Raw genomic sequence first — 15,910 nt, 5'->3', positions numbered from 1 at the left:
AGAAGGGCTATTCTAAACCACAAATTCTTTCGAGTGCAAGGACTATCTTTATTAGTAGCATAGGGCCTGTTTGTGCTCATTCATTAAATGAGCTATGAATAGCTGTGTTCAAAGGAACTCAAAGGAAAAATACAGAAATAATCCAAAGAAGTTTTTAACTTCTGAGAATGAATGTCCAAATTTTCCAAGATGCAGTCTCTGCCACATCTTAACCAATTTATGGGTCCCATGGTATCTGGCACATAGTAAATAGCCAATCATTTGTGGACTTGTCTATGCCCTTCATTGTTTAAGTGATCTCCATCTTGAGCTGTACCCAAATAGGCTTTGCAGTACCAACCTATTGACTAGGTTTGGAGTTCCAAAGCTGAGAACTACTCGTTTGAATGACCACATAGATAAAACTGTGAGGGTCTGTCAAATACTTGTAATTTCATTTCTCTGATGAAACGTGATCATTAACCTATTATATGTTCACTTTGAAAATGGATGCACCGATATAAGACTAAGAAAACCTCTTATCATAAAGTTTTAAGAAATGCGTAAAATATAAATACAGGAAAACTTTAAATTGGTATCCAACCAAACTTTTATTGGGGTTTTATTGCAATCTACTTTCGGCAATAAGGGGAAAGTAACCATAAGAACTCCGATCAGATTTTATTCAACAAAGCAGTTTTTCATGAATGCTTAAGGTCAGTGTATAGTCAGCTCAGCTTCCAGTATCAACTTGAGTACCTTATTACGGAAATTTATGCCAGAATGACAACAGTAAGGCATTGCAAGATCCTAAATCATCTAAGATTAAACCATATTTTACATATAACTTTTAGGACAGAATACTAATACTCTACAATAAATAAGGATTTTTAAAATGTGTTGCTTAGCCCTTGTTGAACTAAATTCAATTATTAGCTTATTCTTTAAGTACTCCAGTTAATAAAGGTTTGATTGTACTTCAAGAACTCTGACTTTTCCAAAGATAAAAAATTAGTTCTTATTTGTTATGACAAAAATTAAGCTTAAAAGCACATTCACACTTGTCCTTAAAAGCATGTTTACATCATATATGAAATAACTTCTCATGCCTGGAGATATGGTTTATATGGCAAAAAGTCATATGCAAAGAACAACTAGAGGGCAATCCTCCCAGCTCCACGTCCTCCAAAAAGCCACACTTGGCCTCAGTGTAAAAGTTATATTTTATTGCCATGCTACAAAATGTATGAAGTTGGCACTGATAGGGAAAAACAGAGAACAAAGGGTGGGAAGGGAAAGAGGGCAAAAGATGTTGTTACATGTATATAACAAGGTTTTAATCAACAGTGGTAAATTTTGCCAATATTAAAAATGCAAACCAAAATTTAAAATGCTGATATGAAACAGCATTAATATACAATTTATGCATAGTACAGTATCACTTATGTCTTTTATTAGAGAAATATGGAATGTTTATAAAAGAAATTAACCATAGGGGATAAAATTCCTATTTCATATACAATTTGGCAATGGTAGTCCCACTGTTAGACAATTTTTTATAAAAGAAAAAATTAAAAATCTAATAAGCTACCTTTATACAAAGTTGCTATATTTATGCCTTTACGTAGGAAAAAAACATTTATAATGCAAATTAGGACATACAATAATCTTACAATATTATACAATGTAATGAAAATAAAAACATAACACAAAATTTTTCCTTTATAAAATGTATATTTTGCATTTACTAATGCAAATGTGGCACACCGGTGACTACTGTACTATTAATACCAGTCTGTTTCCATGCTATTGTTGTCCAATTGTCATAGAATTGCAATTGTATCAATGCTACAAAAGAATTGTGTTATACCCCCAAAATATGAGGAAACAGGAATGGGGAATAGGGATGTGAAGAAGAAGGATAGATAGGGTGCTGGTTTGGGCAGAGTATATTGTAGTATGTTGTAAAATATCTGTTAATTTTTCAAGCCAAAAACATTTTCTATACATTCTGTAATTTCGTACCAATGCCTTTATTCAAATTTGGCAAAAATCAGAGAAAGGGTAATTAGTACCATATACCTCACATATCAGAAATATGAATAAGATGCCAATACATCAGTTACTTCTGAATGTTGTCTTTGATGGTATGTCTATTTCAAGGAGATATATATAGATATAGATATATAGATATAGATATATATATGTATGTATATCCACACATACATACATATATATTTATACACACACACACTACACATTGCACAAAACAACTGGGCATTACGGATTACGAACTGCACAGGGGGAAGTGGGAAGTACTTTTTAGCTTGTTAAAACCTTTACCTTGAGGCAAAAATACGGTGGCACATTATTGGGAAATTATGAAAACATAAGGCCCCTGTCCCATTTTTAATAGAACATTATTGAGGTACATTTTTATATGTTGTGCCACAGATTTTTTTGAGGGGGAAGGAATAAACAAACACTAGCTTGACTTATAACATTGAACTGTGGGGTCAACATTAATATCTATAAAAACAAAGATTGCTTGGCAAATTTTCTTAAGTCCCAAATGTGATCTATTCTGGATATACTGGGAAGTGAAAAGCTTTTTGCTGAGTCTTCAAGAGTAAAGTGCATATCTCATCACTCCACAGCAGCAGTAAATAAAAGGAACTATTTGCCAATCTTCCTGGAGGGAGGGAAGGCACCATATTTTCATTTTTAAAAGAAGATGAAACTGGGAAATAAAACACATGAAGAAAAAACACAGGTAATACCCATATCAGTTTCCAACCCCTGATCTGGGATAAAAAGCTGTTATCGCCTGTATGGATAAAAGAGGACTCTATCAGGGGGAGAGCATATAAACAATGAGTATATTTCCAAAACCAATAAGTGGGATCATATGGTCTATCAAAGAACAGAATAGCTAAAATTAGGTCTGTCTCAGAAAATCTGAAACGTATGGCCACAATTATATCCCAATAAAATATCTCGTTCTAAAATGTACCTAGTAACTGGTACATTCTTCCAGGACAGAGCTTAATGCCCATGGCTAGACTACTGCAAAGGACAAGTAGTGTTCCACATTACTTTTTATTAAATAGGAACACGGGTGATTTCCAGAGACATCTAGAAATAAACACCAGTTGTATACATCTTCCTAATACTCATAGTACCTAAAATCAAATTCTTAGCAGACAAATTGGTCCCATTTTCATTTTTAAAGCACACAGTATTTAAAGCATAAACTGCAATGATTATATCGGAGCTACCTAAAATATATAAAGACTAATTAGAATCTGGAAGGAAAAGGAAAATGATGAGGAAAAGAAAGAAAATAAAGTATCTAACCTCCAAAATGAATCAATAGGTCAGCCCTTTCATTTGGAGGCTCTGTCTTGCCTGCTTGTTTTGGAGAAAACCGCGTGTACTGGTTCCATTATTATTCTTATTCCTCGTTACAAAAACCAACACATAAATTTGGCACGATTAGCATTCTACTCAGAAGAAAGCATAAATGGAACAATATATTAAAAATGGAAACTGCACACCTATACCGCTATTCTCTTTTTAGAGAACAGTGAACACTTTAGTCAAGCACCAAGTTCACAGAAAAGAAAAGAAGAAAATTCTGCTATGCACATAAACCGATGGCACTGAAAATAACAGACACCTTTAATAATTTATTTTCTTTATAATGGTCCCACTCTATTATTCTGCTAATCCAGTCACTGTCCTATATAATTAGGTTATTTACTGATCAGGTTGGGTGCTATATGACTGAAACCTTTTCATGCTAAATTAACGTTAGTTACATCAGATAGATCCAAATCATGACCTCAAACGCCCTCATATTTAGAGAAAACAGTACCCTAACCTTTCCACTCTACCTTCTCTTGTCTTCTCTACTGTTTGAGAAACTGGAACATTCTGATTTTCTAAGAGTTAGGCATGTGGAGTCTCATCAGTTTATAGAAACTTCAATTCGGTTTAAATCCTAAATTATGACACAATCTCATTGCTAGAAGACTTCCACTGTACCTGCTATGCTGGCAACAATGCTAACACTCTCCTGAAATCAAGGGATAATCAAAGACCCAGCTGTGAGAAAGGACAGCCGAGCCGAGGAGCACTACCGTGGGCAGAGTAAAACCGCAGCCGTGTGACGAGGGAATCACTGCTAAAGTGCCGGGGGGGGGGGAGGGGCGCCCACAGAGCAAACAGTACCGTTAAGGAGCTCTGCGTGTTAAAAGTTGCTTCCTTTTTGTCTCAGCTGTTAAAGAGATCACCAATGGACGCAAGGGAAATTTCAAATCGAGCGAATGTTTTTATCAACTTGAAAAGTAAACAGCATATAAATAAATACTGGACAAGGGCAACCCTGTTATAGAATAACAGTAAGTTCCAAATGAACCTTCAAAACCACAATTTGACAAAAATGCAAACTAAACAATGAACACATAATCCAATTGCAAAACTATATACAAACTCAAACATTTTAAATCGAAAAAGACATCAAGCAACAAAATAAGACATCCCAAACACCAAAGGAAAAAAACCGAAGGTAAATGGCAACCTGATGTCACAGATGCCTCCAGAAAACAATGTTATGGTTAATAATCTATAGGAGAGAAACTTTCAAGAGATCGTGGTTCAGATTTCCAAAGTTTTTGGGTAAAGTGACCTGAGACTGATTCTTGAGTCTAGTGGAATTCTCATTAAGATATCTGGGCATGCCCTTCAAATGACACCATGAGATGAGTGAACAGAAAATCTTGACTCCTTCCTGCCCTTCAACACACCAAGAGCAAACCACATTCACGGACATAGGACTCTTTCTAGTAACGCAGAAGGCAAAGGAACTGACTGGTATATAAGGAGGTGTGGTACTTCTACTTCCTTTACATATGTTTTGGCTCAAGTCAAAAAGCCTACAATTAACGAAATAAAGGATTCCTCACATTACATGCCGGAGGCCATATACCATGAATAGTGAATCTACAAATATTACTTTCAAAGCCTAGAGTTATCTGTTAGCAATGCACATTATCAAGAGGCTTTATAAAATGTCTTAAACGCCAACCATGACTTAGACATGAATGATGTGCGTACGTCCGGAATATTGATACAAATCAACCAGCATTGTCACTCACTTCAACTCTCATTTTAAATAGGCACTGTGAGAATGGGGGTGCTGCTGGACAGTAATGAGTAGTATATACTGAAATGAGTGTTCTTTAAGGAGTACCTGCTCTACATTAATTCCCTTTAGTTAAAGAAGCACAGGAAATATTCAGAAAAAAAAAAAAATCTTATCAGTCTATAAAAGGAGTTAGTGTTTAGAAATGAAAATGAAGCACTCGCATCTTCATTTTTGAAAACTTCACAAAGGTGCAAACAAGGTAATGCTTTCCCGGCTCACATGGGCAGATCAGTACTATTATGTCTAGTCTTCCTAGATGTGCCATCGTCTCGTGGCAGTGCTTTCTGCAAACTTGACATAGCAGCAGTTCTCTCGATGTCGATCACAGCATACAGCTCTGTGCGCCTGGTAGGGGTCTGTGGAAGGGGAGTGGTAGGCGTTTTTGGAGTCTGAGGGTTGTCAGAGTCACTGCCACCTTCCAAGTCGACCTGTATGTAATTGAGCTGCCTGTGTTCTAAACTTGGGCGCCTGATATCAAAGTTAAAGACCGTCGGCGTACAGTCCCGACGCCTGGAAAACTCTATTTTGTGAGCACTTGCCGGCACTGTTACATTCTCTGTATTTACATAGTTATGCATTGGATCTAGATTATTATGGTAGCCATTTAGAGATGGGGTCTTTGGTCCTAAATTGTCATCTTCATCCCTACTTAGCTTGCGGGCTTCCCAAACAGGAGGCAAAGATGGTAAATTTTCATAGTTTAATAATGCAGTTCTTCTCTGAGCTGAGTTGTTGATATTCTGGGTATCTGAGGTACTGCTGGATGTCAGACGACCTCTCCTGACCCCTGAGGCACTAGGGATAGATAACCCATTTATATTCTCATACACCAGTTTGTTCACAGAGGGTGCCTCTCTGCGCTCATCGCTGTCATACCCAGTGTCCCATTCCGTGCTGTTTGCACCACTCCCACTGACTTGGTCTCTTCCAAGTTGCTCCAGTTTCTCTTTTTCCATTAACTGCTTTTGAACAGGGGTTGGTCCTAAGACAAATTTGACTCCTTCAGGTTCGAGAAGAATCTGAGGGTCCCTGTCCTCAATACTACTTGGTTCTTCTTTTGGTGTGTTGCTTTCAGCATTAGAGATCCTCGCCTCCAATGGGACGTGCACGCTTGTGCGGTGTTTCCGCTCTTCCTGCACTCCTGTGGTGTTGACATAGGTATGGACCTAAAACAAGACAGGAAAGTGAATCAATAACTTGCTTAAAACAAAAACAAAAATCGGTGACTGTATCAGTTAATTTTATCGATTAACTTTCTTGACATACTCTTCCTTCAAAGCTTTTGTATCCATTTTTCACTAATAAAAAGGTGGGGAGAGGGGAGGAATGTAGAAAGATCTTCCTCACTTGATAAAAAAAATACTCTAAAATAACACCTCACATTGTACTTGATACATGAAAATCAGTCTGTTAAAAAAAAAATCAGGAACAAATTAGGATTATCGTTTTGATGTTGTTTTAGCAATTCTCATCAATGCATTAAAACATGATTCGGAAGTAAGGAATAGTGGTGCCTGCGTGGCTCAGTTGGTTAAGTGTCTGACTTCAGTTCAGGTTATGATCTCGTGGTTCATGGGTTTGAGCCCCACATTGGGCTCCATGCTGATGGTGCACAGCCTGCTTGGGATTCTCTCTCTCCGTCCCTTCCCCGTGTGAGTGTACGCTCTCTCTCTCAAAATAAATAAATAGACTTAAAAAGAAAAAAAGAAATACAGAATAACAAGTATTAAAAAGAAGAGACAAATTTATCATGATTTACAGATGCCGTGACTATAAAAAGAGCATCTACTGGATTTAATAAGAGTACTCTAAAATGCATAGATATAAAATAAATACCACCTGCTAAGAAATCATCACTATTTAGAAAAGGTCAATGGTATCGTGAGGGAACAACACAAAAACATTTGGGAGACTATACATAAAATGTGAAAAACTCAAAATTAAAATGCAAAACTGAGGGAAGTATAATTATAGTAAATAACACAAGAATTCATTTACTATGTAAAGAACACAAAGAAATAGGTTTCAAAACAGTAAAAATCTCCTAATGATATGGAGATATACATATGGAGATATACAAAGACATACAAAGATATACAAAGATATGTATAACTAATTAATATAGAGACAATGTTCAACCAAATACTTCATTTCTCAAATGAAATACTCTGGGAGTAATACTCTGGGATATTAAATAGCTTCATAAAAACCCTGACAACAAAATCTACCTTTCTGCTAGTAGTCCACTAATATAAAAAGCAGCAAAAATTCCAAAAGCATTGGAGGTTATTATAACAGAAACTGGCCATTAGTTATATTTGCCTTTATCCATAGACACATCTCTCCTGTGAGCCTAAAAACTACCGTAATGCTACGTTTCCCTCCACGCTTGTAGATATTTGGCCTATGTCAGAAAATATATGCTGTTTCCTCTGACTCTTCACCACAAAAGTCACATGCAAACAGTGAAAGCTACAATTCAAATTGACTAAAATGTTCAAGTATTGGCGCAGCAACGCTCTAACCCCACACAATCTATTATCGCATCAGACAGCAGCGCACACTTACTTGCTCCTCAGCCACAAGCAAAGGATGAGTAGATTCTTCACCCACTGAAGGCAGGCGTGCACTTCCCACAGAAGGATGTCTGCTTGAAGGATGCGAGGAAGCATCTCCAAATGAGGGATATCGGGGATATCCATTAGGTAAATTCTGAGCAGCAAACCCTGGAGCTGAGTTTTTGTTTATTGGTTTAAGAAGGAAAGCAGGATATGGGGGGCAGGACAGACAGAATAAAAATGAATGAGAATCGAATAGGCCTGGAGAGAATTAAGCAAGGTGTTTCTGGTAAGACACAGCAGAAACCAAAGCACAAATAACACCCCCTTCCACTCCAACTTTCCATTCACATTTTAGATAATATGGAACTTCTAATGTTTTCCTAATTAAAATATTAAAAATGTTTCTAATTATAGACGTACCAGTTTTTTAAAACTGATGACCATTATGCTTATGTTAGCCAATGGTGATCTCTAACATGTTACAGATTAAATAATCCATAATTCATAGTTTATAAATGTCTGTTATTCAAAATACAAGAGAAAAAACAGGTACTTACTTGTAGGTGTTCGAGGTGTTCTGGGGACTTCCAACTCTGTCTGATGATTATTCCTTTCTACAACTGGCTCTTCCACCACATTTATACTATTATTTTGCATAATCTCTTGCAACATGTTAAATAATTCTTCTGCACGAGCACACTTAAAGGCGAAGATTCCTACAAATACAAAATAGAAGGGAAAAATAGTAGCCACAGCTTTAAAAAAGATACAGGAGCACCTGTCAAAGAACAAAATTGTGAAGTTAAGTATTCTATGCACTGACAGCAAGAAAGGCCTTTTAAATAAATGTCTGATAAATTAATGACATTCTGTTTCAAATAAGCCCAAAAGGAAATTCACAGAATAATTTTCATATGTCTAAGAGAGATGGCCCAAAACAAGGCAGACAAAAACAAGATTTGAACACTTACTTTAGACTGTTTCTTAACAGCAGGGGGAGCCCAAATCACCATTATGGGCAGATGATCCTTTACCATTTGACTGTCCCTTACTTGGTGGTTTATGATCCTTACCTTGTTTAATTATTACAACAATTCTGCAAGGTAGGCATTAGCATACCTCTCTGATAGAGCAGAAATCTGATGTTTGACAGAAATCGTGTAACTTGTCCGAGGCCTTTCACACAGTAGGCAGCAAAAAAACCAAACTATGTTCTCTTTGACTCCAAAGTTTAGGTTCTTTCCCCAAAAAGTAATAACAGTAAAGAAACATAGCCAATTTACTGCAACTAATCATATGCTGAAAATCTTAAAGTTAATAATATGAGTCAAAATTCTGGACACAGAGAATATGCTTAATGAATGCCTGATAAATGAATACATAGCTTATTATATCTCTGAACAATCCACTTCTTTGGGGGAATTTTTTTTCTGACAGGAGAGAAGTGAAGTATTAATGTAAACATTATATACAGGATAAATGAAAGAACAATTTTAAAATGTGAAAATGTTTGTAGAAAAATAAAACTAAAGGCTCTACCTACCTTGTCCAGTTTGACACCTTCGACCACTTTCAAAAGAAAAGAGATTTGAATCATAGCCATAGCGCCGCAGGCAGAGGTAGTGCCATTTTACTGAATCACGTTTGCGAGTGTATAAAATCAGTTCTGTGTCTGTAAGTTCCATAATGCCAGAACCTAACTCATTCCCATCATCATCCACATTAATGACCTAAAAAAAGAAAGTTCAATGAGTGCTAACCTGATACTCCCACTTGACGGTCATACACACATTTCACCAATTTGTCAGCAAAATGCACTATTGTTGATTGGTTCAGTTATTCGCTCTTTTGTTAGCTCATTCATCAACCAATGTGTTTTCAGGGCACGAACTATGTAGCAATGTAAGATCTGCTTCTATCCACAAGCGACTCACATTCCCAGTGAGAATATAAGATATACAAACATGAAATCAACAATACAAAGCTGTATAGGAGTAGTAGACAAATGGGTGCAACAGAGGTTGCAAAAGACAGCAACTGTGGCCTAGGGTTGCTGGAGAAGTCTTCACCAAAGAAGAGGAGGGACTTCAGCTGGGCCTCAGGAGAGAGCTGGTGGGTCAGGGCTTGTAGGGCATATCCTGACGATGCAGTGCTACAGCACAAAGAAGGTATGTTTCAGAGAGACCAAGACAAGACTGGCACAGAGTTCATGGAAGGGAAAGCCTTGCACTGCTGAGTTTCTGAAAATGGCCAGACAGGTAACACTTCAGGAGAACTGTCTATATTCCTGGGGTAGGCAGAGCGCTTTGCACATACTTTTCCCATTTAATCCTCGTAACAATCCTAAACTGCAGGTAATACGATTTTCTCCACTGTACTGTACACAAACGGAACAAACCTGCCCAAGGTCACAAAGCTACAAAGCCACAGGGTTTCAGCTTACACCTAGGTTTGTGTGATCCTGAGGCTATGACTTACAACAACTTGAGGTCAGACTACGAGAGACACTAAATGGCTGTGAATAGGTAAGAAATGGAACATTTATGCTCTAGGTAACAGAACACCATGGAAGTTTTAGGATGATGAAAGAGTAAGATCAATATGATGTCAACTGCAGGATGGATCACAAAGGTGACGGACTCAAGGGTAGAGTCCAGCTAAGAAATTATCCAGGCACATGAAGCAATGACTGGGATGTGGTGACCAGACTGAAGAGGCACCTATAAAATGGCATTTAAAAAAGTATTTCTAGAACTGTATGGCTAATTGGATACTCAGGACCAAAGGAAAAGTAAAAGAGGATTCCACACTGTCAGTAAGAACATACTGTCATCATTTGTTAAAACAAGAAAAGGCAGAGTGGACACAAAGAGAAATAAAAGGGTCCAGAGATAAAAGTAAGGAAGTAAGATATATTAAGCGAAGAAAAAGAACATCCAAGTAGGCAGTGAGAGATGTAACTCAACCAGTTTTACTAACCTTAAACTTGTTCCGATGGTTATCTGGGACAGTGTCTTTATCTGGACAGCTACAACAGCTACCCATGGCTTCTTCAGAAGACCATGTGAGCGCTACATGAAAGATAATTTGGAAAAAATTATTAAATGTAGGATATAAAAATCATAAAACAGAAAAAGACTTTAGAAACCATCTAACACAGGGGCACCCAGGTGGCTCACTCGGTTATGCGCCGGACTCTTGATTTCACTTCAGGTCATGATCTCATGGCTTGTGGGTTCCAGCCCCTGCGACGGACTCTTCGCTGACAACATGGAGCCTGCTAGGGATTCTCTCTCTCCCTCTCGCTCTGCCCCTCCCCCACTCAGTCTCTGTCTCTAAAAATAAATAAACTTAAAAAAAAAAATAAAGAAACCACCTAACACAAGTCCTGCATTGTTTTGATGAGGAAAATTAAGCCCAAGAAGGTATAGGGCTAAGCTAGATTTCACACATTCAGCTGCTGAATTTTGCTCAGTGATAATGAGAATAGTTGCATGAGGTAGACTTCACAGAAATCTCAAATTTCCAGTTTAATTTGCAAAGGTCTGCCTATTTTTAAATTACCTTAACAAAAAACCAATTTAAGGTCTTATCTCATATGTAACACTATTTAAATGAAGTCATTTACGGAATTAACCCTTTATGGTTTGTCAGGAATTTCATATCTTTCTTTTAATAAATTTCTAAAGGGATGTTGGACTTCTAGGTTGGCAGGTATTTTGATTCTTATTATTCACTGCAGTATCCTTTATGTACCTAACCAGGCCAAAGCTGACTGGTAAATAAGACACAAAAACAAATTTGGAACAGTTCATTAAGAGAGAAAGACAACCCAAAAATCAAGCGGTAACTTAACACAGAGAATATTGGCAAACTGATACAGCATGTCTGTGTAATCCTTCTTTCCCACACAAGGTCAGAGATAGTAGGTTATAGGTGACATTAAGTGTTCAAGAACACTGCAAATGAACAAAGATAAAATTCAAAACACTACTTACAAACGAGGGAAAGAATCAGAACGAATGTGATAATATTTGAAAAAGTGGAAGGAAAGGAAGCACAAAAAGCTACTAAATATTCAAAAACATAAATCTGGTAAAATTGGTTTAAAATTCTTCAGTCGCTCTTCATTATCCTCAGGAAAAAAATTTGAAGCTTGTACGCATGACATGAGGTTCTTCACAATCTCATCCCTGGCCACAGATCTAGTCTGAACTCTCCTTGTCTCTGCTTCAAGCCCTACCCAGTCATACTAAACAGTCCCCAGAGCAGCTTGTCCCCTCACACCCTTCCATGCTGCTCCTTTCCTTTCTCAAGATCCAATCAGAATACAGTGATTCAGGGAGGCTTTGCTGATTCTAAGCAAACTGGGAGGGTTACACTTTTTATGTATCCCCCAAGGCACCCTGGGCTTCCCAGTATCACAGCATTTTCACACTGTTTATTTAAGTATCATTCTCCCTGCTCCCCCACCCCCACCCCCCGCCCCGTAAGCTCCTTCCTAAGCAGGGACAGACCTTATCCAGTTTTTGCATTCCCCATGCCCTAACACGCCACCTAGCACCACAGAGCGGGGAGCTCTAAGTCTCTTGTGAGCTGAATGAATTGAACTGTACTAAATAAAGGTAAAAAAGTCTGGCAGGTATAAGTATGAGGCAGATGAAAAAGTATATTAGTGTACAAACCAAAAGAAGCAATAAATTAAATAGTAAAGTTAAGACTCATGTTTGGTAGTTTGCTCCAGGTAATATGCCAGCTAAATATCATGGCATAAAGATGGTTAAGTCACAGGGGCACCTGAGTGGCTCAGTCAGGTAAGTACCCAATTCTTGATCTCGGCTCAGGTCATGATCTCATGGTTCATGAGTTTGAGCCCTGCATTAGGCTTTGTGCTGACAGCATGGAGCCTGCTTGGGATTCTCTCTCTCTCTCCCCCCCCACTCTCTGCCCCTCCTCAGCTCCCATTCTCTCTCTCTTAAAATACATAAAACAAACATTAACAACAACAAAAAAAGATGATTAAGTCACAGTATGTACTTCTGAAAAGTCATGAGTCTAAAGGGAGAGACAGAGATGTAAATAGATAATGCATTATGTTTAAACCTTATATTAGAATCTGAGAAGAGTTCTGTGGGCACAGTAAAGGGAGCAAATAACTTTCTGGGTTAACAGGGCAGGAAGCACCATTTGAACTGGTACTTAAAAAGGTGAGCAGAAACGGTGTGCTGGACACAGAACAGAAATAGGTAGTTGAGACAAATAAAAGAGTACAAAGGTCAAGGTCATGAAAGATCATGAAAGGTGATCTTGCATTCAGGAGAAAGTGAGGTGTCCAATACAGCTAGAATACAGGCAGGCTGTAACAAGAGCAGGGGCCAAACCATATAAAGGGTCCTGAACAATGAGGTAGGATCTGGGACTCCAACTAGCTAGACGTCCTTCAGTGTCCTCACAGTCAAACGGACATGACTCTATCATGGCATTTATCATATTCTATTGTAATGTTTATCTGTCTCAACATTCACTTCACTGTAATTTCCCTAAAGATAGGAGCCTTCTCTAAGCACTAAACATATCACCTGACATAGCACATGGTTCATCAATATTTACTTTTTAAAAATTAATGCAACTGGAGACACCTGGGTGACTCAGTTGGTTAAGTGCCTGACTCTTAATTTCGGCTCAGGTCATGATCTCATGCGTTTGTGAGATCGAGCCCCACATCAGGCTCTGCAATGACAGCTTGGAGCCTGCTTGGGATTCTCTCTTCCTCTCTCTCTACTCTTCTCCCACTCTCTCTCTCTCTCTCTTTCTTAAAATAAATAAACAAACATGGAAAAATGAATACAGACGTACCTTGGGGATACTGCAGGTTTGGTTCCAGACCACAGTAAAAAAGCAAGTATTGCAATAAAGCAAGTGAAATCAACTTTTTGGTTTCCCAGTGCATATCAAAGTTATGTTTAGGGGCACCTGGGGGGCTCAGTCCATTAAACCTCCAACTCTTGATTCCGGCTCAGGTCATGATCTCATGGTTTGTGAGACTGAGCCCCATGTCGGGCTCTGTACTGATGACACAGAGCCTGCCTGGGATTCTGTCTCTCTCCCTCTCTCTCTCTCTCTCTCTCTCTCTCTGCCCTTCCCCTGCTCGTTCTTTCTTTCTCTCTCAAAATAAATAAACCTTTAAAAAAAAGTTATGTTTACACTAATGACAGTCCATTAAATATGTAGTAGTGTGTCCAACAAAACAATGTACTTTAATTAAAAAAGACTTCCTGCTAAAAATGCTAACCATCATTTAAGCTCTTCAGTGAGTCATCATCACCGATCTCAGATTATCATAATAAATACAATAATAAAAGAGTTTTAACTATTGTGAGAATTACCAAAATGTGATACAGAGACACAAAGTGAGCAAATGCTGTTGGGAAAATGGCATTGATAGGCTTGTTCAAAGCAAGAGTGTCACAAATCTTCAATTCATAAAAATCACAGTATCTGGAAAGCACAATAAAGCAAAGCACAATAAAACAAGGTATGCCTGAAAATATTTAATAAATTATATGATGAGAAAGAGGCAAAAGAATATTTAAAACATTTTTTTAAAGTAGAGGGATAATTGACAGAAACAAAGTCTTTTTAAAATTATACATCTATCCTTACCACTGACCTGCTCATGAATATAAAGAGCTAAAAGATTACTATAGTGTGGCTCTGCCTCAAAATATTCAAAGGAGTGTTTTTAAACAATTCCTCAAATGAAATAAAAAATCATCCCTCTTTTTTTTTGTTGTTGTTGTTATTGTTTTAAAGATTTTTAAATATCTTTCTAAGTAATCTCTACACCCAACTTGGGGCTCAAACCCACAAGCCCGAGATCAAAAGTCGCACGCTCCACCAGCTGGCCCGCTAGACGCCCCTAGAAAATCATTCTTCTATTTGCCACCTTCATGGGCTACCTGTTAAGGCAGCACCTCCCGTGCAGTCAGGGACATTTGAATGGCGGTGCAAACTACTTAGAAACTCTATCCACGCTGAGTGTTTCAATTCGGCACAACAACAATTAATGAAAAGCCTAGCATGTGACACAAAAGCCTCGTGTGCCATGCTAAGGAGAATGGATTTCATCCTACACATGATGGAAAGCCAGTAAAGAATGGGAAGCAGGAAAGCGAGTTGCTCATGACTTCATTTTAAATATATCCACCTGCAGAATAAATTGAAGTGGCAGTTCAGTTCAGAGAAGAAAAACCAGTTAGGGAATATTGAAAAATGAAATATGCTACAGACCTAAAACCAGTGCAGCAGTAGTAGGGAGACACAAGAGATGAATTTTTAAAATATTTAGGAAGGCAAGTGAGCAGCACGATGTGGCTGGCTAGGCATACGGGAAGGAAGAGGCAGCTTCCAGTGTGGCAGATGAAGGGGGCTGGTTCCATTACCCGAGACAGAAAAAAGCATGGTAGTTTTCAAGTGGAAGTGATGGTGGTTAGCTCAGTTTTAGCCATGTTGAGATGCTAGAGAACAACCAAATGGAGATATGCAACAGAGAGTTAAATACACGAGTATAGATTTGAGGAAGGGGTAAAATATTGATACACACAGAATATTTGAAGCTGTAAAACAGAAAACACTGCCCAAGGATAGTATCGAGAGTGGTCTACAGTTAAAATTCTGGGGAATACAAATGTAGAAATACTGGAGTAGAGGTAAGCGAGTGAAGGAGGAAAAAAAAAAATCAGAATCGTACAAACTGAAAAAAGAAAGTGTCAAGAAGGAGGGTTCCATCATGGGAGACTGGTAGAGGCGGAAACCAAACTGAAGTGAACAAATGGAAGATAAGGAAGTAGCCCCCCAGAGAACAGAAACTGCTCTTTCCCGAACAGGTTCAGAAAGGGAAGGGCAGAGCGTGACAGCGTAGACAGACATGGTTTCAAAAGAAAATATGCTGCTTGAGTTACTTGTTTTCAGATGACATAGATTTACACAGGTTTGTAATCAGTAGGTCAAGAAAGGTTAAAATTTTTAGGAAAAAAAAAAACAAAGGAAAAAAATGAGTTATATGGTAGATCAAGACAGACAGGGAGACTGGAGAAGAGGAGTTCCAGGGCTCAGAATGAGAAGTCTGCCCACAGAAGTAGGACTGCCTTGTCCTGAGGAG

The 15,910-nt window shown here is 38.1% G+C and overlaps 1 protein-coding gene across 2 annotated transcripts in view; it reads right to left on the bottom strand.

Moving 5' to 3' along the window:
- Positions 1 to 573: 573 nt before the first annotated feature.
- The window catches only part of FRS2 (fibroblast growth factor receptor substrate 2), a 112,018-nt gene continuing 96,681 nt past the window's right edge, over positions 574 to 15,910 (bottom strand). For both annotated transcript variants that reach the window (XM_045464831.1, XM_045464832.1), the window contains 5 exons: positions 10,729 to 10,820; positions 9,293 to 9,479; positions 8,307 to 8,465; positions 7,757 to 7,920; positions 574 to 6,354 (listed from right to left, as the gene is read on the bottom strand). In XM_045464831.1, coding sequence (XP_045320787.1) covers positions 5,404 to 6,354; positions 7,757 to 7,920; positions 8,307 to 8,465; positions 9,293 to 9,479; positions 10,729 to 10,794 — 1,527 coding nt within the window. In that variant the 5' untranslated portion in view covers positions 10,795 to 10,820 and the 3' untranslated portion in view covers positions 574 to 5,403. The remainder of the gene's footprint in view (positions 6,355 to 7,756; positions 7,921 to 8,306; positions 8,466 to 9,292; positions 9,480 to 10,728; positions 10,821 to 15,910) is intronic.

Source organism: Leopardus geoffroyi, chromosome B4 (genome assembly GCF_018350155.1).
Source record: "Leopardus geoffroyi isolate Oge1 chromosome B4, O.geoffroyi_Oge1_pat1.0, whole genome shotgun sequence".
NCBI classification, from domain to species: domain Eukaryota; kingdom Metazoa; phylum Chordata; class Mammalia; order Carnivora; family Felidae; genus Leopardus; species Leopardus geoffroyi.
Note: the sequence above shows the minus strand (reverse complement) of the source record. Positions and strands in the feature narration are given on the sequence as shown.